This window comes from Saccostrea echinata, unplaced genomic scaffold (genome assembly GCF_033153115.1).
Source record: "Saccostrea echinata isolate AGI-Se365-2 ecotype Australia unplaced genomic scaffold, CSIRO_AGI_Sech_v1 ptg000064l, whole genome shotgun sequence".
NCBI lineage: Eukaryota > Metazoa > Mollusca > Bivalvia > Ostreida > Ostreidae > Saccostrea > Saccostrea echinata.
Genome location: NW_026889813.1, coordinates 4,683,902 through 4,709,250, shown reverse-complemented (window position 1 = coordinate 4,709,250; position 25,349 = coordinate 4,683,902). Strand labels below are relative to the sequence as shown.

Sequence of the window (25,349 nt, the reverse complement as noted above, 5' to 3'; positions counted from 1 at the left end):
CCAAAAAATTTGCGAAATGTTGACTGTTGACGTCCTTGTTTCATACAATGGTAAACTATTACTGACTAACTTCAAACTAAGAACAGAAAAAATTGTTTTATCTGGACACCTATGGTTTTGAAGAAATAGACCGGATTAAGCAACATTCTAAACAAAAATTTAAATTTAATGAGAAGGACTTCAATTTTACACTGTTTTAGATTTCGGAATACAAAACGTCCGGATTAGATAAGTTTCACAGAATATACTTTAAACGTAATAAAGGAATACGGAGTTAAATGAACTTCCTTTTATATTAAAGACTAAATAGCTATTGACAGATGTAATACAAAAATCCCGAAAATTGGTAATATATTCCAATACAGGTTGTTTAACGGGTAATTATTCCTTGCTACATATTGTTTTCTTTAACGCAATGACAAATAAAATGCTGTTTCTCTAAGTTTCTTTATCTCATACATTAGTAGAATTCCAACATTACAAAAACTTCAAAAGTGTATTTGTAGGTTTCACAAATGTAGATGTGTTTAGATTATTCGTCCTATTTTACAAGAGATTTTTTTTTCCTTTTTACTTTTTCAATGTATTTTTTTCATCTCTACAATATATATATATATATATATATATATATATATATATATATATATATATATATATATATATATATATATACGAGGGTTATCCCAGAAAAACGCGAACTTTTTAAATATTTAATAAACTACCTGAAAAAATGTTTCATTTTTTTTTTTACATAATATTGGGAAATGATATTTTCGTCAATTTAACCAAAGTCAGTTTTATTCTATAACGTTGTAATGTCATATGCGTTTAAAAACAGTGTTTACAGGTACAGTAGTTAAAATATCGGTGGTCGGCGCGCGGTAATTTTTTGACTTTCAAAAATAGCGTTGCCAGCGATGTTTTCTTTATTACCTGGCTATATGGAACTATAAATGTGAAAAACTTTATATCCATAGAAACTCCATGATCTAGAGTAATCGTGTGTAAAAGAAATTATAACTTTGACTTCATCAATAAGAAAAGTATGACGTTATATGCACAAACACTTTTAGTGAGATATAGTCAAAAACGGCGACGTCGGGCGATAATGCGGCGAACCAAATTATCACTCAGTGCTTTGTGGAACGGGATACGACTCCTGTGTGTACAGGAAAAGAAATGGAATAGACGGAACGACATATACACATGTTTCGAACAATGGTTTTACTTACAGTCCCTGAAACGTTCTACTTTCCCACTTGAACCGTGAGCTAACGCAAAACGAACGCTGAAAGAACGCAGAGCAAACGGTGAGTGAACGATGTGTATAAACGCTGAACGCAACTTGGTGAGCGATGTGTGAACGGTGACCGAACGCAGAACGCGAACGGAGCGCAAACGCGAGCGCAAAGTGAAGGTGAACGAACGGTGAACGCAAGATGAACGATTTATTAGGAAGGCCTCTGATCTTTTCCTTGCATTGAAACTATTCTATTGTATTCTAATGCCTGGTGCTAAAAAATAAATAAATAATAAATGAATAATAAATAAATAAACAAATCAATGAAAATTGTCCTAAGAAAGACGATGCATGCACATTAAGTAAAATTATTAATTTAAGTTTCTTACAATATTTTCTGCATATACATGTATGTACGATGTTTAAATTCAACTTTTTAATAACACGATTTTTATCGCTGTATAACATTGTAATTGTTACCGAACACTGTAGTATAAAAGATAAAATTAATCTAGATGTAAAATAAATATGTTTATTCTTATTTGATATATAAAACCATTACAAATAATGTGGATTTTAGAAGAGAAAACTACGGATTTATAGAATGAATTACAACGGTTGTAACAACCATACATATATTTCCGTGCCAAGGCGATTCCGTGTAAAATAACCAGAAAAAATTAAAATATTTTACAAAGGTATGTGGACGTATTGTTTAAATACACTCATATTTTAAAATTTTAATGCAATAATATATTTTTGCGTCAGTTTTATTTTTTATGATGATTTATTGAGCAGACTTCTACATGTATCTGTAGACATTTCCCGGCCGTGATTATACTCGGACAAGATGATACAAAGAGGCATTCATATTATTTGTTGGTCTTCGCTCCATTTTTTTGAAAGTTAATCCTCAACGTTTGCATAAAAATATACGTTTTTTGGTTACCAAAAATATGGAGCAAAGACCCACTATACCTTAAAAAAAAATACTTTTATGACATAACATTCGCATCTTTACGCGAAATACTTGAAGTCCATTAAGTCAAGGGTCATATAACAAACATGATTTGAATACCCCTATTCATCAGGACTTGTGTAGTCTAGTGGTTAGCGTGCTAGTCTCGAAAGAAAATGATATATACTCGGAATATTTACTGCTAGGGTTCGAACCCCACGAATACCACATTATTTTTTAATAAAAGAATAAATTTTGACGAGAAAATTTTCCCCAGAAAAGTTTTGTTTATCATAATTTCATGAATTTCAATAATGAGACCTTTACTCTAAAAACTAAACTCACAATTTGAACATGATTTTTATATATCTGAAGCTATAGGCTTTCTGCACGCTATGTTCGCCCATCTCCTTTAAAATATCACCGCCAGCACATGTATATTTTGAACTACTGTTGTTTAATGACTTTGTTTAGATGCATGTTTGTTTTGAGACTGAAATTTTTGTGCACAAAACACATTAACTTCTTTTTAAATGTTAATTAAAATATACTGGGAATACAAACTAAGTAACCGATTTAGGGGAAAGGGGGCTGGGGGTGGGGGTCTTAATCATATCGAATGGCAAACATATAAAGTTACGGTGAAACATATCATTACTGGAGAATAACCATGGTTATATTAATGATAATCGTGTTATAAAGGCATTCTTCTCTCTCTAATTAAAGACTTTATACATGTAAAGTAGAAAAAAAAAATTCTATAATGTATAACATTTTAAACATATATTTTTTAAACCACGCTTTCAATTTAATTCGCTCTAAAGATATTTAATTAACTGGATATCTGCAGTACTGTTTATAATTCTCAGAACTTGTTCTAACATGTATTTCTGTATTATTTGAAAAAAAATGTGATATAAATAAATATTTTCGTAGTTTTGCTGCAGTTGGTAAATTATTTGACTTCGAATATTATCTATCCATTAACGATTTGTCGTCTTTAACATAACAACAAAATGTTGCAGTGCTTGAAGTATCTGTATATTGCCCGTATTTAAATTTAATTTTTCAGCATCGTTCTACATAGGTACATACATGTGCTTATAACAACATCTATTTTCCAGAAAAATTTAATAAATAACCTAACAGCTAAGTTAGAATAATAAAAATAAATATTGTATATATTTTTTTTCCCATGAAATAATGATTCTTTAAACACGATATGTTAATTATTAAATTCAAAACCTCTAAATCCTTACTTAAAAAAAGATAAGTCCTTTCACTTCGGAGTTCCGAATGACAATAAAGACTGAACGATAAGTGAACGCTGAAAGCAAGGTGAACGCAAAGTGAACGAACGGAGAGCGAACGGAAAAATGGGAAAGTAGAACGTTTCAGGGACTGCTTAGTAAAAGAGGTTTAAAGATGGATGGACTGGTTATCCAGTGGAAGAGACGTTTGGAATATCAGCAGAAATAAAGACAATCTGAAAAATTTAGACCTGAACGTCATATGTGGAGACCACCATTAACTATTCAAGCATTTAGGTTTATGATCGGGGTTGGAAAATTATCTATTAAAAGAATTAATTCCATGATGCTTCCTTAACTGTAGTATGTGTGAAATAGATAACTGGGTTACTAAAAAGAAACAAATACAGTATCAAATTTATGCTTTGAACGAAATTTTAAAAAAGCACAATTACTCAATAAATTCACTACGAGCTGCGTTTTGACGTCGTCGGTGTTGCGAGGATAGCTATTTTAACTGATGCCTTTATCTGAGAGAAAAATGTTATTTATAGAGATATTTTATTGAAATTTCAATGTATTTTGTAAAAAAAAATGTTGATTACGGTGCACAACAACTTTTAATGTTATAATATAAGTGAAACAAAAATTATTGAAATTGTTCGCGTTATTCTGGGACAGCACTCGTATATATATATATATATATATATATATATATATATATATATATATATATATATATATATATATATATATATATATATATATATATATATATTAGGGATGTCAATTTTATTCGGACAGCTTAGTCGAATAGTCGGAGGCTTTAGTCGAAAAATAGTCGAATATTCTTTGAAATTTAAATTAATTTAGAATGTCATTTTCACTATTTGTCTTTTATAGACTAGTTGTACAATATTTACTACGCTATCACCATTATACAACGAATCTCTGAATCGTAAACATTTACGTTGTACAATAAATACATCTACATGTATCCAATGTATTTGATTTCAAATATAATATTTACTTCACATTTTATCTAAATGCAGGATATCAAACACTGGCATTTGTCCTTTCTTTTCATAAGGCTGGTACATGTACCCGTTAATTGAAGTCATTTGTACGTGTTTTGTCAGTGACCTATGACTGGTAAACAATTAAAGCGTGCCTCTTATGAAAACAGAGAGAACTCGCGATAAATTTTAATTATGAGATTTTGTACAAACAATCAATACAATCTTAAAATGACTGTATGAAATTAATATCAGAAAGAAACACCGTTTAATTATGTTAAATGTCCCCCAGTTTACATGTGTTTACAATTTTGTAACAGCTGTTTGATCATTCTTTATGAATAGTTGCATTACGTCAAATCTTATGGAATTGCAGGTTGAAACTTTATAATTTAAATCAAAACCAAACAATTCTAGAACGCCCTCTCCATTTACAACAAAAAGAGGTACATTGTAGACAATCCTTGATAAACATGTTTGTGTTAGCAACATTTTTCTTTTCGGTGTAAAGACGAATAATGACCCCCATAGAATAATGACCGGGGGTCATTTTTCGACGTCGAAAAATGACCCTTTTGCCCGTAGAAAAAGTGTCATCACCCTTAAAACATGCATACCCCACGTGAAGAAAAATGACCCCCGTAGAGTAATGACCCCTTGTGAATTAAAGCGGATTAAAGTTGAAACTTTTAGGGGGCACTTTTCGGCCAAAATGCTCACTTGAGCTTCATTGGGAATAAATCGATGATACATTGATTTCATTACATTATACAATCATTGCTGTTTTTAAGGTCAATTCAATGATTCAGAATCTAGTGGAGTTAAAGATTTATCGAGTCCAAAGGGAGAGGAGAGCATTGTTTTTCGATGGTGGAAAATCACTGATCGTCCTGACAGAAAAAACAGTAAAAATTGTTTTATTATATATATGATTCAACGATTAAATTGATACAAACTGATTAAGCAGACATGTCAAGTTTCTTGTTTACATTTGCTTAAGTCCTAACCAAACACAGTGAAAGAATAGGAGTTAACATAAGCATAACCAGTATTAATTTTGCATTTGAAATCTAGTTTTGGTGCAATGTAGAAAAAATAAATGTCAGGCATAGCATCGAAAGGGGAAATGGCGCATTATAAGAGGCAAAAAATACTTTTAGTTATCTATATATAAAATATCTTTGATGAACCCCTCAAAAAGTTTATTGATGTAAGTGGGATTTTCTTTTACTCTACTGTATCAAAAAGTTGGGGGCAGGACAACCAGACATGCAATGAAAATTTTCAAGCGAAAAAAAAATACGTTCATGGAAATGGAAGGGGGTGGACACCCCATCCCTGATTCTATGTGCCTGAATATTATGTTCATCTTGTTCACTCAAGTAGGAGAGATTTTTTAACTATACTTTATGAGAAAGAGGGGGTGGTTACAAGACTTTCAATGAACATTTTCAAATTAAAAATTGCTAAAATTTACATTCAGAAAAGGGGGAACAATACCTCCCTCTTCTCCGATTCTTTGTGCTTGAATACTATGTTCACTTGAGTAGAATTCAGATGCAGGTGAAATAACTTTTCAGAATTGTTTTCAATCTTTTTTTAGTTCAATGTAGGAAAAATAAATCCTTATACATGTATTCACCTTGAAGGTCAATAAAATAGTCTGTCTTTAATTATAAATTGAAAACATTAATCTACTTCAATATACACTGTATTAAAAATGTTTCCATATTGATTTGACAAATTTATCACTGTTTTAAAGTGGATTAAAAAATATTCCTCTTACATGTATGTATCCTATTCTCAGACGACCATGTTAACAGACTTGAATGTACATTATACTGGGATTCTCCATGTATTACTTCTATATACTTGAAAAGAAATTCCCATAGAGTAGACCACTGTTTATACATAAATTTGAATGCACATTATAAGATTGTATATATTTCAGACATGCAGAAATTTTATGTCCTTCTTATGTTTGTCACGTCTGCTTCATATTTGGACGTTCTACTGACTATAGACGATGAAGACCAACTAACAACTAAATTGTCTGACAAACGAGATGACTTCAGCCTTTTCTATTGTCAAATTTCCTTATTTATGAAGTAATATTCTGCAATCATTTGCATATATAATAATGTTTACGTCTATCAACTTATTCGATACCCAAGAGCACGATTAATTTTTAAATCGAGGCAGCCTACTGACAGATACATGTTAGTTGATGTTACAGGGGTTTCAACAACCTCGTTTAAAGTCAGCATTTCGTAGATTCAATGGCCGTATCAATGACCATGTCAACAAATATAACCTATAATTGGGTCAATTGTTTGGCCCTTGTTTTTATACTAAATTCGACAACGGAATGTCCCGTTTACCTGATTTATTAATAGCGCTCACGGCGGGTGTGACGGGACAACAGGAGATGCTTACTCTTGCTAGACACCTGATTCCACCTCTGCAATTTTCGGGGTCCTTTTTATGCCCTTTTAACAAAATTGTACTGCTTGTGGATACTGTAGATTCCTAAATATACGCGAGGAATTAATTATCGCGTAATTACGCGAGAAGCACCATTCGCGAATTAAAATTTCTCGCTTTTATTTTTATGGCGCTGAAATCAATGTAAAATCCCTTGATCAACCGTCCACTCGAGAATAATTGTTCTCGCGATTTGACGTGAAAGAGCAATTTCGCGATAATAAGTACTCGCGAAAAATAAGGAATCTACAGTATTTTAAAATCATCACTGTTCGTTATCTTCACCATTTTTTCATTAAGAAATATATATATCCACAGTATGTCGTTTGCACGAGTTATTACGTCATTTTCGATACATTCTACCTCATTTGCACGACTTTTTATGTCATTCAAAATATACATATATATTACATTGCATAACGTTCCGTATTTATTTCTAGTATCTCATTCTTTTTTTTTTCCTTCATTTTTTAAAAAAAAAGTTGATCCTACTCAAAGCATGCTGAATACTTTGGGAGACATGTTTACAAACGAAAAGCCAGAACATCCCGCTTGTCTGTTATTTAGCTATGAATGTCTATAATCAGTCAAATATCCAAATATGAAACAAATGGAAGACAGTCATAAAGGGAAATTACGGTTATAACCAATAGTAGCCATTTTGCGATTTTCAATATGTGCTGAGAACACAATAGGCCTAAAAGACAGAAATATGCAGGTAAATGTAATGCGGTTTTATTGCATTTTAATCGTGCGTGTGGTCCAGTGTTGGTCAAAAAGGGCATAAAGATGAATATCAACCATTCAAACCTTGGCATCAATCAACCGTTATAAATTTTGGATCATGCACTCTGTTGAAAAGGGGGTCATTTTTCAACGGGGGTCATTTTTTTTATAGGACCCATACGTAAAATAATGACCCCTAGGTCTCTTTTTCTACAAAAAATTAATTTTTTCTACGGCTGGGGGGTCATTTTTTGTCGTTGAAATATGACCCCGTGGTCATTATTCTATGGGGGTCATTATTCGTCTTTACACCGGCTCTGCTTTTTTTTTGTCATTTTTTGCGGAGAACTTACTAGGAAAGTTTTACTTGAAGACTCTATATGTTTGACGGATTCGGCATAGATACACAATATTTGATGTTCCACTGCAGAATACAAGTTCAGTTTCACATAAACTTGATAACGTACTTTTCACAGTTTTTCCGTCCTGACATCTTTTAAAGTATGCCAAAACTGTAGATTTTGGAGGCATGTTTGCCGAACATAAATCGATATATACATAATTTCCTTTGAACAGTTAAACCTTATCCTGAGTTTTACTTACGAGAACATTGATCTGTAAATAAATGAAATGGGCAGATCCAAGTTTATTACCTTGAATTTAAAATTACTATTAGGTAACACATTTTTAACGAATAACCGACTAAAGAAATTTAGTCGATAGTCGGTATGATCGATCGATAGTCGAGTACTCGAATATTCGTTGACATCCCTAATATATATATATATATATATATATATATATATATATATATATATATATATATATATATATATATATATATATATATATAAAATTATAATTGCAAAGATTAAGGTACATGTTCATTTGTTTCTCAAATCTCATAGCAACCAAACAACAACATTGAATATATTTTGAAAAATGAACAAAAAGGAGTCAAACTTAACACTTCTCTTACGTGGGTAATCCCAGTCGTTCACAAACACCATTATACAGTGGAGTTGAGTATCGTGGTGCAAAGGCAGAAATCCAGGAAATGCCAATTCTGTACTCCACGCTTTTAAAGCTTGATGTCAGGTTTTTTGTCGAAGTCAGCCTTAAAGAATCTACAAAAGTTGTATGTTTTAGTACGGTACTTCTTTAAGATTCTGAATAGACAAGATTGTTGACATCCAGATGATAAGTGGAGATCAAACCAGAACGTATGAATTCCATTTAAACTTAAAATCATTTCTCTCAAGAAAGTACCTTGACAATTGAATCCTCTGTTTTCATAGCCAGGTTTACATAAGCAGCTAGTTCCGTTTTCGTTTTCTTGACAAAAAGCCACATCGATGTTACAGGTATTCCCCTTACAGTTGCAGAGATCCCCTACATATCCAGGTTTACATACACATTTCCCTGATCTCTTGTCACAGCGTTCTGTGTTTGTCACGTTACAAGGACAGTCATGGCATTCGTTTTGGGTGAAGTATGTCCAGTCTGGGCATTCTATATGCACAGAAGAGCACCAAAAATTTAAAAAAAAAACAAAAAAAGTGTGTTTTCCATATATTTTGAGAAAAACAGCATTTATCCATCCAAAAAATGTTGAATTACATTCGAACTTCTCTATATTCAGACTTACCTTCACAAGAATAACCACTGTATTAAGTTTAAAAAATCAACTATTCTTTGGAGTAAAAGGGTGTCCGATCTACGATGAAGCATTTGAATCATAAAACACGTTTATCATATTTATTATATGTATACCTGTTAAGCACTGAAGTTGCACGATTCCGTTGTCACAGATGGAGAGACTGTCCTCAAACCTCAGGCATTCCCCTCTGGGAGAGGGCAATGCAGTCATACACCGGTCATCAATCTTTAACTTATAACCTTTGTGTGCAGTGTAAATCTCCTTCAGTCTTGTAATGCGTCTTCAATATCAAATAAAATGAATATAAAGCTTGAATTCTTTAAAAAAAATTAATTGAAGGCTTGAAAATTATGATGGGTTCCAAACAAATGCACCATTCTATCGCTGCTTAAACAATAATGCTGATTTTTACAACATCTTAATAGGCCATTTGTGGACCATCTTCGATCCTCTTAAAGAGATCTAGAGTTAACTCTAACAAGGAAAATTTTCTTCTTTTACTTTTTGAAATTATCAAGGTTAAAAGAAATTTTTCTCAAATTTCGGCCCTAAGGGTATGCTGAAACAGTTTTCATTTTAATCAAAAATTAGATTCCTTTTATAACTATTAAAGCATAATTTTAAATGAATGAACATAGGCATGAACCTTTAATGGTTGCCACATTTACACTTAATGTACATGTATTATGATACAATTAATCTAATACACAATTAAAAGAAGGCTACATCTCTACTGGTGCTTACAGGGCTTTTGTTACAGATTAAGTTATACCAGATATTTTAATCCACATTGCTTGTTTTCTTTTAATCTAAAGCAGTCTGGAAATGTTGTTTTCAACATACTTGGAAGTATGGAGTTGTAATATAGACTGTTACTTACATATTCTCTTAACATTCCTTCGTAAGTTCGATGAATATTAATGCCTGTGCTTAATTTAGAGGTTTTACAAGCTTTTAGCGCAATTCTTTTAAATAACAAATGTGAAAACACTCCTTTGATATATGGATCAAAACTTACGTGGGTAGGTTCATTGCCTGACAAATGACACGGTCGCTTGCAAATTGCGATGCCAAATCGTCTGCACAAATATAATTCCACTTATTGTTCCTATGATATTGTAAAGTACTGTTGTTTGCCTTGTCCAATCGGAGCCTCTCTGTTGTAAAGAGTAAATAAAAATAACAATAAATTAGTTAAATATGACTAACACATACTATTATTAATTTTTAAGCATAAAATCCATTAAATCTGCAGAAAAAAATATAAAAATAAAATATTCTGATGCAACAATACATACTTTTTTTTTTTAAAATTTCATATGCATGCATATACATGCACTATTAATTGGAAGAGATTTAAAAAAAAAAAAGGATAGAACAGTCGATTTAAAATGGAAATGAACAAACCAATACACGATGACGTTGGTTTGATCCCATATTTGCAGTAACATGCGTCATTTTCACAGATGGATGTTGTTAGGTCACACGTGTGATTCCCTTTACGACAGGAGCAAGTCTGGCCCTCAAACCCATCCTTACACTTACATTGGCCAGATGTTTTATTACAATAGAGAGTGTTCGACTGTACACATTGGCAATTTATACAGTCGCTTCCAAATGTGAATGCTGGACATTCTAAAAAAAACATTAAATTATAAAATGTCTTTTTATTTAACCAAACAATTGAATTTTCTTGAAATAATATTTTTTATTAAATAGCTTTTCTTCCTCATCAACGGAATAACAAATTTTAATGCTTAAAATACTGTTTATAATATAGCAGATTATTTTATTTCAACAAACTAGAAATATGTCCATAGGACATGAATGCCCCGCCGAGAGTTTATTAGTAATGCAACATGAAAATTTGTATTAGTGTATGAAATTTAATGAGAATATCTTGAATAGTTTCTTTAAAATTGAAATTGAAATAAAAAAAAGAGTGATATAGATGATAAATTCTCGCCAATTTAAACTTACATAAATATATCTTAAATGGCTTCTTTAAAATTAAGCAAAATGCAAATCTAAGAAAAGTGAGGTCAAGGTCACAGGAAAGTTCAAGGTTAAATGTTTTTGATGCAGTTGAACACTTTTTACAAATACGTATCAGCATATTTAAGTTTGATAAAAATATTTTGAATGGTTTTATTTAAAAGTGAGCTAAGCACTAATTTAAAATAAATGAAGTTAAGGTCAAAGGAAAGAGAAAGGTCAAAAAATGTTGGTGCAGTTGAAAAGGTTCCATCAGTATGTATTAGCATATGAAGTTTGATAAAAATATTATGAATGTTTTCTTTAAAACTGAGTTAAACACAAATTGAGAAAAGTGAGGTCAAGGTCAAAGGAAAGGTCAAGGTCAAAAAATGCTGATGCAGTTGAATAGCTTACATCAGTTTGTATAGCATATGAAGTTTGACACTAATTTAAGAAAAGTGAGGTCAAGGTCAAAGGAATGGTCAAGGTCAAAAAATGTTGATGCAGTTGAATAGCTTACATCATATGTATTAACATATGAAGTGTGATAACACTGTATTGAATGGTGTCTTTAAAACTGAGCTAAACACTAATTTTAGAAAAGTGAGGTCAAGGTCAAATGAAAGGTCAAGGTCAAAAAATGTTGATGCAGTTGCATAGCTCTCATCAATATCTATCAGCATATGAAGTTTGATAAAAATATCTTGGATAGTTTCTTTGAAACTGAGCTTTGAACAGAGCTAAACGCAAAGCGTGACGGAAGGAAAGACGGAAGGATGGAAGGACGGAGGGACGGAAGGACGGAAGACGGACATGACAAACACTTTATGCCCCGGCCATATTCATGGCGGGGCATAACAAACAGCTTACAAAAGAATGTTTATAGCTGAAAATGATTGTTCATAAATATGACTAGTACTGTCTTGTTATTGGAAAAGATTTTAAATTTTTTTTGGTCCTTGATAAATCTTATCCTGAAAAATTTATCCCTATTATCGAAAAAAAAGTTAAGGCTCGTAAACTTTAAAGTTTATCTACAACTTTTTACACTTAGTGGTGTAATAAATACATAACCCATCATCTAAACGTTTAATTAAAAAAACGTCGAAAATTCGGGTTTTTAAACTTCAATGATTATCATATAAATGGCCACTGGCCTCAAATAATGGCTCAGCCTTTTGAATCCAATAAAACTAAATTTTATTCTGTGACTTGTCTATATTTAAGAGTACAGAGAACCACTGTCAAGTACAGGAGACCTTAAGGTATGTCACACGTCAGCTTTTGAGAAAAGTTTGGTCAGAATTTTAATTATATAGCATTTAATTTTAAACTGCTCACAAAACAGTAGAGAAACAAATTTTATAAGGGATTATTTCATAAATTTTTTTGGTGGTAGGATATTAAGAAGAAAATTCTTCAAATCTACAAATCTGTTTCATTTAATTTCTTGGAACTTTAGTCCTACACATTTTAAATCAGAGAACTGTTATTTATGCTAGGAATATTAAATATAGGTTTCAATTGATATTTTTAGAACAAATTTTACAAATTCACTCAACAGACTTTGCCAAAAAGAATTGCTTGATGAAGTCAAGATAAATGCTTCTTTTATTCCTTGAAATTACACATTTTTATCAATATCTCAAAATTAACACCATTGATCACATTTTTTTTCTTTCATTTTTTTAACTACATGATACTCTCAACTGATAAGCATTGAAGTCATAAAAAGCTTGATAGTGGAAAATGTTTCATTGCCGGTTAAGACTTTTAATACCCCAAATATGATTTTTTTTCTTTTAGTGCAAAAAGGTCACAAAATAATTTACGATCACTAATTTGCAGGATTTTTTCAATAACAAAAATTATTCAAATAAATTTATAGTTATTTATTGCCATGATTACATTTGGTAAAATATATTAAACTTTTAAGTTATTAACCTAAAAATTACAATTTAAGTGCAAAAAGGTCAAGTAAGTTGTATCGTTGCTTAGTAAGATGCACATTGACCCCATAATTTCTTTGTAGTTTTGAGACATGCTCTTTGTGTAGTTACCTAAAATACACTTCTCGAAAAATCCTTGATATAACGCATGTCAGGAGTGACATACCTTAATCAAATTTAAACAATTGAAACACCTGGAAAACAAATGTCTGGCAGATATACAGATGAAAATATATTATACTGTAGTCCCCGTGGTTCTTATGTATAGGGAATGTATAAGATTATAAGATAAATTATATTTTCAACTTTGCCTGTAATTCCATTTACATTTCTTTCCTTCAAAGGTATATTTTACTGTGTATACAATAGTTCTTATACATGTGTGTATTTCTTCTCTTTATGCTGACTGACGTTTTTCATACTAATTATTAGACCATTGTTAACACACCGAATTGTCGACGTTTTTTTTTTCCCTTTTCCCCGAACATGACAAGGAGCACACGGCGGGTGTGACCGGTTGGCAGGAGATGCTCACTCCTCCATGGCACCTGATTCCACCTCTGATGTTTTAGAGGTTCGTGTTTGCTCTGCTCCTGATTTGTATTGTTTGAATGTTCTTCTGAGCTTGAATACTGTTCGTTATCTCCATATATTTCATCCTTCTTTATACAAGGAGGAAAAAGTAACAAAAATTTGCTTTTCTAAATTTTTAACAAACAAATATATACCTTCGCCACAAATGATTCCAAGATCTTCATGATGGTCACAATAAGCAGTGGTGGAAGTGTAACACTGAGAAACAGTGTCTTCTGTTCCGCCACACTGTATGTAGCCATAATGTATTGGACCGCTACCTTGGCCATAATATGCCTCTTTACGGAAATCTGTGTATATGCTGTCCATAAAAATAGATAGAAACATCAATAAGTCATGGAAACAGAGAAAAATGTTCCTTCAATTTTCATCATAATTTAATTGTGTTACAACTACCTAAAAAAAAAAATAATTTTCAGTCTACATACTAGTATCAAAAACTGATAAATGCAACCCCTTTTTTTAAACATCTCTTAAAACGACAATATTTTGCTTTACCTTGGCAGACCAAGACTTCTACACATTACTTTGAACATTTTACTTCCGGGAAAGGCGCCGTCATCACAAATCGTTCCCCAACTTCCGTTAACGTAAAGCTCCACTCTTCCAGCGTAGAGTTTTTTTCCGCTGCTCGTTACAGTTGTTGATTGATTTGCTAGCCGTATTGGATCTAAATAGATTTCAATAAGAAAAAAAAACATAGGTAATCAAAGATTACGAAACACACCTCGACGAATGTAATCCAAAAGTAAGGCAAATCTCACAATTTTTTTTTCTAGTTCGTGTGCAACTTGAGATCAATATCCATGCAAGTTTGATTTAAGTAGGACGTATAGTTACTTGGGAATGGACTTTCTCCAAAAACTTAAACCTGGTCATTCATCAGGAAAATATAGGTCAGCATCTAAAGCAAGTCTGGTAGTGTTCATCCATAGATGCATCATCCTTGCAAGTTTTGTTCAGGTATGGACATTATATATAATAGTTCCTTTGAAATGGACCTGCTCCAAAAACTTGAACCTGGTCACTCATCTGGAAAATATAGGTCGTATCCAGCATCTGATACAAGTCTAATAGTATCCATCCGGAGATGCACCATCCATGCAAGTTTTATCAAGGTAGGTCTTACAGTTCCTTGGGAATGGACCTGCTCCAAAAACTTTAACCTGGTCACTCATCTGGAAAATGTAGGTCAGATCCAGCATCTGATACAAGTCTGGTATTGTCCATCCGTAGATGTTTCATCCATACAAGTTTGGTCCCGGTTGGGCTTATAGTTGCTTGAGAATGGATCTGCTCCTAAAAACTCCTAAAACAGGGACGCCGACACTGACATCGACGCCGGGAGGAAAGCATAAGCTCTTCTCGACATCGCCGAGAAGAGTCGAGCTAAAAATCATTCTAGCGTAAAATGGATATGAGTATTCACGTTCTGGCATGAATTTCAATGAAATGAAACCCCTCACAACGTGAACAACAACGTCAGGCCATCAAATTGGTTGCCGTTCTACTAATTAAAATTCTGTACCCTCATCGTCAATTTCTTCAAGGTGTCTAAATTAAACACTTAATATTAATTCCCATTTCGAAATGCAAATCAGTTGAGAATTCACATCATATATAGAAAGTGTTAAATAGGAGGTACTGATTCATAAAGGGTAATATTATTATGTTTAATAATTTAATTAACACTGAAGTGAACATGAAGGTTGACTACCGTACTCTTTTGGCAAAAAAAAAAAAAAAAAAAAACACAACAGAGAGAAAGAGAGAGATACATGTGTACCTGTACAATTGTAATTATTCCTTCCAATGAATTTGATTTTACAAAGACACAGTGGATATCCTGATTGTGCATGGCATTCTGATACTGTTTCATTGCATGGATTATTTCCCTGCAAGCAATCACAGGTAGCACCACTGAAGCCTTGTTTACATGTACAAGCTCCTGTGGTAGGATCACAACTGTCTGTATTCGTTTTGTTACATGAACAGAACGTACACTCTTTTCCATATCTCCATTCCGGACATGCTGAAAAGTGATATGTCATATCTCGTGACTTTCAAGATTTCGTATTTACATTTATGTATATACATATGTATAATATGTTGACGGTGTGACCGTTGGGGCGAACGCAGTTGTTCACTTAATTTTAAGAGCCGCCACTTCAAACCGCACGAGACATTTTGAACGTCTAGACGGTGACGAGACATTTTGAACGTCTAGACGGTGACAAGACATTTTGAACGTCTACACTGTGACGAGACAGTTTGAACGTCTAAACTGTGACGTCAAATGACGTCGTATGTAAGCTGCCATAAACGAAGTTTGAAAAGTGCGAAATTTTAACAAAGAACGTTTAATCTACTATCTGTATGCAAATCCATTAAATCAAGGTGCGTATATTTTTCGTGAACTTTTAGTTGCTGTTATCGCGAAAACGAAGTAAGCAGCGAGAACAACAAGCGTTGCATGTGGGTTTCGAGGTAGGGGAAAAAATCATTTGGATCAATGTGCAAAGTCCGAATTTTCTCTTCGCCCAGGCGTTGCTTTAAGAGCTCGCAGTGACGAGCGGCGCTCTTGTCATATTTTTGGTAACTATTTGAAATATTTGATTAAGTCCGTTATATACAGCATTCATTTTAAAATTTCATTTCAGTTGAAAATATGGTAAAATGCACATTATAAATGACTTTCTCAAATTTCAAAAATTCCTTTTCAAATCGTGTATATCGAGACATCATGCATGCATTAAATACTAGTAAGCATGTTGGTAAGCAAAGATTTCATGAAAATTCATTACAGAAAAACCTCGGATGACCACAACCGATATTCTTACAACGTATGAATTAACCCTTATGAACAAGCAGCTTTTGTTCGTATGAAATCAGTTTTAAAGCAATATATCCTGCAGTTTTGATAGTATTACTACTAGCATTTTGCCGTTAAAATGTGCTTTAATGAAAGTTCTTCATCTAAAAGAATCTTTTATGATAAATAAGACCGAAATTGAGCAGAGGAAAGCTTCTGTAATAAGGAACGTACATATGAATAAGAAAAATATATACAAGAGTTTTTTAAGTGAGTTTGACGAAAATTGAGTATTTATTACTTCTTTCAATGTACAAATAATGTTCAAGACGAGTCATCGTCGTGAAATATCTCTTGATATGTAGACCAAGTAAAAACGCATCACCTGCTAAGCATTGAATCCCTACAGCTATGTTACACTTGAGTGCAGGCTCCATGGTAATGTTACAGTCTTGCAGAGAAGTTTCTGTCCCGTCACATGATGCCTCAGCTATTTCGTAATCTGGCAAGTTAGTTTTGGGAATGTATTTGGAAAAATATGCACTGGAATGCACCCTTTAAATATATAAGAAAAATTATTTTAATTGAAACAGATTTGGATATAATTTCTTAATCATCTGCCTGTATCTCCGCCTTGATTGTATCGAGTAAATTATTAATTCAGTGCAAACAAAATATATTGCATTTTCTCCTAAAACTCACCCAAGGGAATACTAGTTACGTATGTTTAAATTGTGTATGTATATGGCATATCTCAAATCACGATTCCATTCAATGTAAATGTATACTCACACTGGTAATCCAAGTTGTCTGCAGATAACGTTGAGTACACTGTAAATATTTTTTGAAGGTCTAGAGCTCAAAATACACAAGGCATTCCAGGTCCCGTTACCGTAAAACTCTACTTCCCCTCTATCCTTAGCAGACCTTTCCGTAAATCGCAGGCCAAAATCTGCAGATAAAGTATCAAATACTACTTTGAACCCCTTAATCCTCTGGATTAACCTACATTAAAGCATTGTTTCCTTTTGTGTAGCTCACCTTTACATTTATTCTGGGGTGTTGCTGATATCCCTTTTTTACAAAGACATACTGGTTTTCCGTTGTCCAAATGACAAAAAGAGGTTTTGGAATCACACGTGTGCTTTCCAGTCAGACAGTCACATGTTTCTCCAGAAAACCCGGCCTTACACGTGCAATTTCCTGTATCAGCATCGCATTTCTCTGTGTTGTTCTGATTACAGGAGCATGGAAGACAATCGTTACCATAGCGCCATGCAGGACATTCTTCAAAAGAAAAAAAACAATAATATAAAATCGCCAATTACAATCACAAAGCATTTTTATAAGAAAAACATATAACAAAAAAAAATCAATGATAATGTTAAGGGAAATTATTAAGGGAGAGGCGTGTTGACATATCAAGAGTTCACTCAAGAAATAGTTATTTAACATGTTTTAGACTATACATGTATATGTATGCAAAACTGAAAGGGGGAGGGATAAGGACATATATTTCCATTTCTAATTGTTTTCTCTCTGATAACTCTTTGAAAGTTAGGCGAGTTGATTTCTTGATCATTCTACCGGAATGTTAATTTCGACAGGTTAAAGGTCAGAGGTTATATGCGTGTCAATCTTGTGTGGCCGTATTTGTGTCTGACGTCAGTGGGGACTATTGAAATTAAAATGTGAGGCATCGTTTATTTAAAATCTATCAGAAAGCATTTTTTTTTAAATTTATATTTACAGTTTTATTTAGCATATAAATGTAAGTATAAGGAATCAATGTCTATTTGTTGGGTATGTCAGAGACATCAACGATAGTTGGAAACGTGGGATAATTTATGTATAATGGGCTTTGCCCGTTATGCACATTATCCCTCGTTTCCAACTATCATTGATGCCCTAGTATTTTTTGGTGTCGCCTGCAGAGCAGAGCGACACTTTGGGATCACTTTACCCGGCGTCTGTCTATCTGTCCATCTGTCACACCCTGTAACTCAAGAACTGTAACTGATATGAATTTGATATTTTGCACATATATTGCTTGGTACTATGGCTTTTATGAATTGCCGTGGTTACCGACCTCGTGACCCTTGACCTTTGATCTACTTCACAAAATAGTTAATAGTGCCCATATACAGCATATTTCTTTTTTTAACATTTAAGAGGTAAGTCTAGGCTATTTAGCATGTGCACTGATTGTCATAAAACATTATGAAAAATACTAGCTGTACAATCCACTTGATCTTGACCTACTTTGCAAAAAACGTCCCGGACGGTTTAATTTATGTCTTTTAGATTTTGAGAGGCGGGGTGTTGAAAATTAAAATTTATACATGTTTATGAGCTGTACTTTGAAACTGTACGATATTCAGTTACCACACAAACTGATATTAAAATACTATGAAAATACATCGGGATCTGTATCCCACAATGGATCCTGTAGACTGACAATTGGAGTAAAGACTTTGAAACACGTATTTATATATATGAAAAATGTTTGTTTGTTGTTAAACGTCCCTCTCGAGAATCGTTCACTCATTTGGAGACGCCACCACTTGCCGCTGGAGGGCTGCAAATTTATACCTATACTCGACACTAAGGGCTATTGAGCAGTGAGGGATCTTTTCCGTGCCAACACTTACTGCGACACGAGCCCTCGGTTTATACGGTCTCTTCCGAAGGACCGGTCTCCGCGTCCCGCAGTGGATTCGAAACCGCGACGTAAGGATCAGCTCCTTACTCCGCGACTCTAGAGCAAACGCTCTAACCACTGCGCCACGCGGGCGACCATGTAAAATGATAAATAATTATAATTATAATTTCAATTTAATTATTCAATTGAGGTTTGGGAATCATATTTTCTTTGATTGTCAGAGTCTATCGCAATCCTCTACTATCCGTGGATGCTTTTTTTCTGCATGAACCACCATGCCAGTAGTAAATGAATAGCTAACATTTACATATACATCTTTAATGAAGTTACAAAGCAGGCGACACATGCGTTCCTTGGAACACGCTAGTCTTATTATTGTTATCATTTCATATATGTCCATTTGGGTTCTAGATTGAAAATAAATATTCTATATAATTCTATATTATACTTTGATTACAAGGTCAGTTTTAGTACATAAAAACATGTCAAAGTCAATACAGTTTTCATGTGACGTCCCAATTGCTTTTCCCGTAGCCGAAAAATGTACACATGAAGCGTTTTTACGACGTCATGTGCAGTAATGGAGTAAGCCACACCTTTCGATATTGCTACAGTTAATTATTAAAATGAAGACCTTCCGTTAAATCGTAAATTTTAAAGTATCAATTGTAAGATTTTTTTTCCAAAAGAGTTTTTTGTCGTTATAGTTTCTCCTGAAAAGTGTGTGACATATTCACAGTGAAATTTGTGCAGCAAAATCACAAGAAATCTAATGACAGAACTGTTTTAGATATGTAAGACATACCGGTATACTAAATTACTAAAATACAGAATACAAAAAAAGATAAGCTATTCTTTCAGCTCAAGGTCCTGTTGCTTCTTGGGAATTAACTATTTGCAGTAGCTTCCAGTTTATCAAAATTAATTTTCAAATGTTATTGATAACTTAACTCCACATCTATAAATTGACTGTTAGGTTTCTTTTAAAGGATGGAAAAGGAAAAGAAGGGAACTTATAAGTTTGTGGTACTTTTTGTAAAAATAAAATACTAGCAATAGTACAGTCATACTAAGGCTCATTCAGAGAACGCCTTGAACTAAACTTTCATACTTATCTGGTGTACAGTCATATTTACAAAGACAAAAGTCCATTGTTACGCTCTCAAACCCTTTTTGATTAGTTGAAAATCTTGAGACATATCCGTAGTAGAAAGTATCTTGTGAGATGAAACATCATTCGTAAGTGCTTCTTCATATTTAGTCATTGTGTCAGATGCTTTGTTGGAAAACTTTCAAAACATGTATACATGTAGATGAATTTCTTATCATTCTAAAGTTAGGGACGTATTTAACTAGATAACATTAAATCTCAATGCTGTTACATGAGCTCAGAGTCTGAACTACGAAACTGTCACAAAACAATTGACAACTTAATGTATCTTGACCAAAGAACGTTTTATACACCAATGTAAATTGATGATTTTATGTATAGCAAAATTATAACAATGGGCCTAATATACATCACTTCTTTAATAAAGTAGCCAAAAAAATGATTTGTTTGTGAAACACCGATGCCCCCATATTGCAGCTCAAGGCCAAGGTAAAAGTTTTTCAAATGTGGGGTCAAACTCCAAGGTCAAGGTCAGTTGGTCAAAATGTTGGTACCCAAATAAAGTTCTTGTCACAAGGAATGCATATATGTAGGTCAAACCCCAAGGTCAAGGTCATGAAGTAAAAAATATTGGCATCCAAAGAAAGGTCTTGTCACAAGGATGCACAAGTAAGAAAAAAGACCTGGCACCAACCATTCAGAATTTATGGCCAAGGTTAAAGTTCTTAAAAAGTAGGTCAAACACCAAGGTCAAGGTAAAAAATGTTGGTACCCAAAGAACCATCTATCCTTCTGTATTCAATAATCCAGAAGTGAAAAAAGAATTAGATAGAGTACATGGTAACAACATTGTATTTGTTTGTAAGGCTCATTATATTAAATGTATTTTAGAGGAACTTGGATTTAATTCTACAAGTGGTAATCCAACTTATACTCATAGTTCCCTTTCTAAGGAAGAAATTCTTCAAAATCATATGTCAGTTTTGAATATTTTTAATATTCCAAACAACCAAAATGAATTTGGATTACCAAATATTTATACTGGATTCCGAAACATAAGAATCCTTACAAACAAAGATACATAGCGGGTTCCAGTAAATGTTCAACCAAGCCTCTTTCTTTACTCCTCACTAAGACTAACAAAAGTGAAGGAGAAACTTTAAGAGTACTGTGCAACAATATATTCGAGAAGTGGTGTAAATCCGATGTGGATACTTAAAAATTCCAAGGAACATTTGGAAAATTTGAAATCACAAGATTTTACCAAAATCAACAGTTTAAAAACATACGACTTTTCATCTTTATACACAACCATCCCCACGATAAATTAAAGTCCAGGCTTTTGATATCATTGACAGCTGCTTTTCCAATAAAAATGGAACTCGTAAATTTACTTACCTTGTCATTGGACATTTGCAAAATTATTTTGTTAAAAAACATTCTGATTGTACACACAAGTACTCTGAAGTTGACATTAAAAAGATGCTCGAGTTTCTGATTGACAATATCTATGTGGTTTTGGGAGATCAGGTCTTCCAACAATCTATTGGAATTCCCATGGGTACCAATTGCGCCCCCTTATTAGCAGACCTTTTTTGTATTCATATGAAGCAGAATTTGTCCAAAATCTTGTACGTGAAAAGAAGAAAACACTTGCTGTGGCCTTCAACTCGACATTTAGATATATCGACGACGTATTATCAATTAACAATGGCTATTTCCATACTTATGTCGATACGATACATCCTGGTGAGCTTGAGATAAAGATACCACAGAGTCTGACACATCTGTTTCATATTTGGATATTTTACTTGAAAAAGACGTTAATGTTAATCTAACAACCAAGCTTTACGATAAACGTGATGACTTTAACTTTTCAATCGTCAACTTCCCTTACTTATGCAGCAATATACCTTCATCACCTGCATATGGGGTATATATCTCTCAGTTGATTCGATACGCAAGAGCATGCTCTACGTATGTACAATTTCTAAAACGAGGTAAATTTTTGGCAAACAAGTTGATGAAATAAGAATATCAGCTGTCTCGTTTAAAGTCATCATTTCGTAAGTTCTATGGTCGATACAATGATCTTGTCAGCAAATACAATTTATCATTGAGTCAAATGCTGACTGACGTTTTTCATAATTGTTAGGCCATTATTTACACACTGAATTGTCGACGTTTTTTTCCATTATTTCCCGATCATGGCAGGGACCACACGGCGGGTGTGACCGGTCGGCAGGAGATGCTCACTCCTCCATGGCACCTGATCCCACCTCTGATGTTTGGAGGTCCGTGTTTGCTCTGCTCCTGTTTTGTATTGTTTAATGGTCTTTTGAGCTTGAATACTGTTCGTTATCTCCATATATTTCATCTAGTCACATGAAATATACATGTGAAATATATAAGCCCTAGCCTCTATCATTCAGAATTTATGGCCAAGGTTAAAGTAGGTCAAACTCCAAAGTCAAATAAGTTGGTATCCAAAGAAAGGTCTTGTCAAATGGAATACACATGTGAAAATGTAAGCCTGGTACTAACCGTTCAAAAGTTACGAGCAAGGTTTAAGTTTTTGCGGACACAGACGGACAAACGAAAAAACCATATGCCCTGAATCTTCGATCTTCGGCTTAAAATATTAATGCAAAAATGACCCCCCTTATTGTTATTAAAATCACTTGATGATAGGATATTAAGACCATTCTCACTGTATTCCCTTGCCAGTTCGATCCTGTGGTACGTTTCTGATATATGCTTTTTTAAAAAGGATCACTTAAATACGTTATGTCTTAATGCTGTCCTCCTTATCACTAACACGGACTGTTTTGCATTTGAATATGGTCCAGTGTATACATGTATAATAAACATGTATATGAAAATTAAAAAAAAAATCATAGTATTGTAATATATACCCAAACTGTTTTCATTTTTCTATGTACTCAAACCTGTTTCACATGTACTTTTTTTAAATTGACAACACTGAAAGGGTTTAATTAAAAAATGGATCTAAAACCAAGGCAACAGGCATGCCGATTTCTTTTTGTTTGACATTGCAAGCACTCGGCAGCGCTAAATCTATTATACAAATGTATGTTCATTTCTTAAAAGTTGCCTTTTACGATCTGTGATATTTCAAGTATTTCTTGGCTATAAATTCTACTGTAGTGTACTTTACATGCTTTCGTGATATTTGTTTTGTACTCTAATCATTTTAGACGCCCGTGTGTTTTCTTTGAATACTTGTACTTCAGTATACTTCAGTATGCATTATTTCCTTTCATCTGAAGCATAAATGATGTAAAGTACATGTAATTTGCTTGAGAAACTTATTGTTCAGAGAGAGAGAGAGATTTGATAAGAAACCTCTATTTCATTTGTTTGCTTTTACCATGATCATTCTTATCTGAAATTTTAAAAAAATAAATATTATATAAGAAGATTATTTTCGTAAATTTCATTGGCTGAAAGGACGCCACGTGATATTCGTCCTTTTTATGATATTGACACGAAAGCGCGTCCGCGGAATATGATATCGCATGACTCACCGTTATGCTGCACCAAAGTTACGTAGAACGTGACGTCATAATATAAGAATCATGTTTTACCATTGTGACGTAAAATGACAGCCAAGTCTGTTCAGTTAGGACTGAGCCAAATTATTCACTTTGAGTGATTATATCATATAACTTTAATGGACTTCAGTGAACGGTCAATATGTGGTAATAAGGACCCATGTCAAGTGATATTGACCAAAGACACAGAAAGTGATAGTGACCGAGCCTGCGACATGGGTCCTTGTTACCACAAATCCAACTACACTAAAGTCAATAATAGTAATATATCAAGCAGGTTTTGAAAACCAAGGACAATCTTTAAAGATGAAAAAGCATTAATGAGAGTATTGTTTCAGGTACATGGATGCAAACATTTGACTACTGATTGATTGATTGTATGTTGTTTATTGTCCCATTCGAGAATTTTTCACTCATATAGAGACGTCACCATATACCGGTGAAGGGCTTCAAATTTTGACCTTCATTCGGTACTCAGGGCCATTGAGCAGTGAGGGATCTTTATCGTGCCAATACCTGCCGTGACACAGGGCCTCGGTTTTATGGTCTCATCCGAAGGACCCGCAACTTTCACTTCAAAGTGCCAAGCGCATGGCGAAGGAACAGTTGCTACTTATTATTTATCGGCTTAGGTCAGTCGCGGCCGAGATTCGAACTTACGACCTCCCGATCACGGAGCGAGCGCTCTACCGACTGAGCTACCGTGAACGGTTTTGATTAGTGAAGAAGGGGCTAAAATCATTTGTACCTATTGCAATTTATGAAATTTTCTTTAACAAAATGAAATACATGTATATGTATGTTAATTAGCTTATTGTACTTGAATATTGCAATTGTGGATTTGAGGGTTTTGCTGAATTCAGTAGATTACTTTTCTTCTCAACCTTCACAGAATTTTGATATTTAATCCTATTCCTCAGGTTGACACCACTTTTAGATTAGTCATAGAAATAAACAAAGAAAAATATTTGAAGAACTGACAACTCATATGAAACCAGAAGTCTTTGACGAGACTGTAGCTTTACTGATTTTTACTTAACAAAAAGTAGGGGGGAAAAGTAGCACTTGGACTTGAAACTATGGCAACAGCAAAAAATAAAATAACGATCCTTGATTTAGTATCTTTCTTAGTCAGGTTAAATTTGCAATTAGACAAAAACTGTAGTAGGAGAAAAAAAAAGAATTTCTCAAAAATTTCTATTTTTTGTAACCAGTAAACACAATAAAATCAAAAACCAATGCACAGAATAATGTATCTTTAACAGTCTAATTTCAAAAAAAATTTTCTAATTTATATAACCATGGCCACACTGTTCAATAAAATCAAAAACCGAT

At 33.4% G+C, this 25,349-nt stretch overlaps 1 protein-coding gene across 1 annotated transcript in view; it reads right to left on the bottom strand.

Moving 5' to 3' along the window:
• Window positions 1-25,349, bottom strand: part of LOC133175688 (uncharacterized) — a 113,056-nt gene that overhangs the window by 68,673 nt on the left and 19,034 nt on the right. Inside the window, exons 4-14 of the mRNA XM_061310797.1 lie at window positions 17,708-17,953; window positions 17,459-17,618; window positions 17,052-17,221; window positions 15,641-15,886; window positions 14,353-14,524; window positions 13,989-14,155; window positions 10,742-10,969; window positions 10,353-10,491; window positions 9,448-9,614; window positions 8,944-9,186; window positions 8,654-8,801 (exon numbers count right to left, since the gene is read on the bottom strand). Of these exons, the coding sequence (XP_061166781.1) occupies window positions 8,654-8,801; window positions 8,944-9,186; window positions 9,448-9,614; window positions 10,353-10,491; window positions 10,742-10,969; window positions 13,989-14,155; window positions 14,353-14,524; window positions 15,641-15,886; window positions 17,052-17,221; window positions 17,459-17,618; window positions 17,708-17,953 (2,086 nt within the window). The remainder of the gene's footprint in view (window positions 1-8,653; window positions 8,802-8,943; window positions 9,187-9,447; window positions 9,615-10,352; window positions 10,492-10,741; window positions 10,970-13,988; window positions 14,156-14,352; window positions 14,525-15,640; window positions 15,887-17,051; window positions 17,222-17,458; window positions 17,619-17,707; window positions 17,954-25,349) is intronic.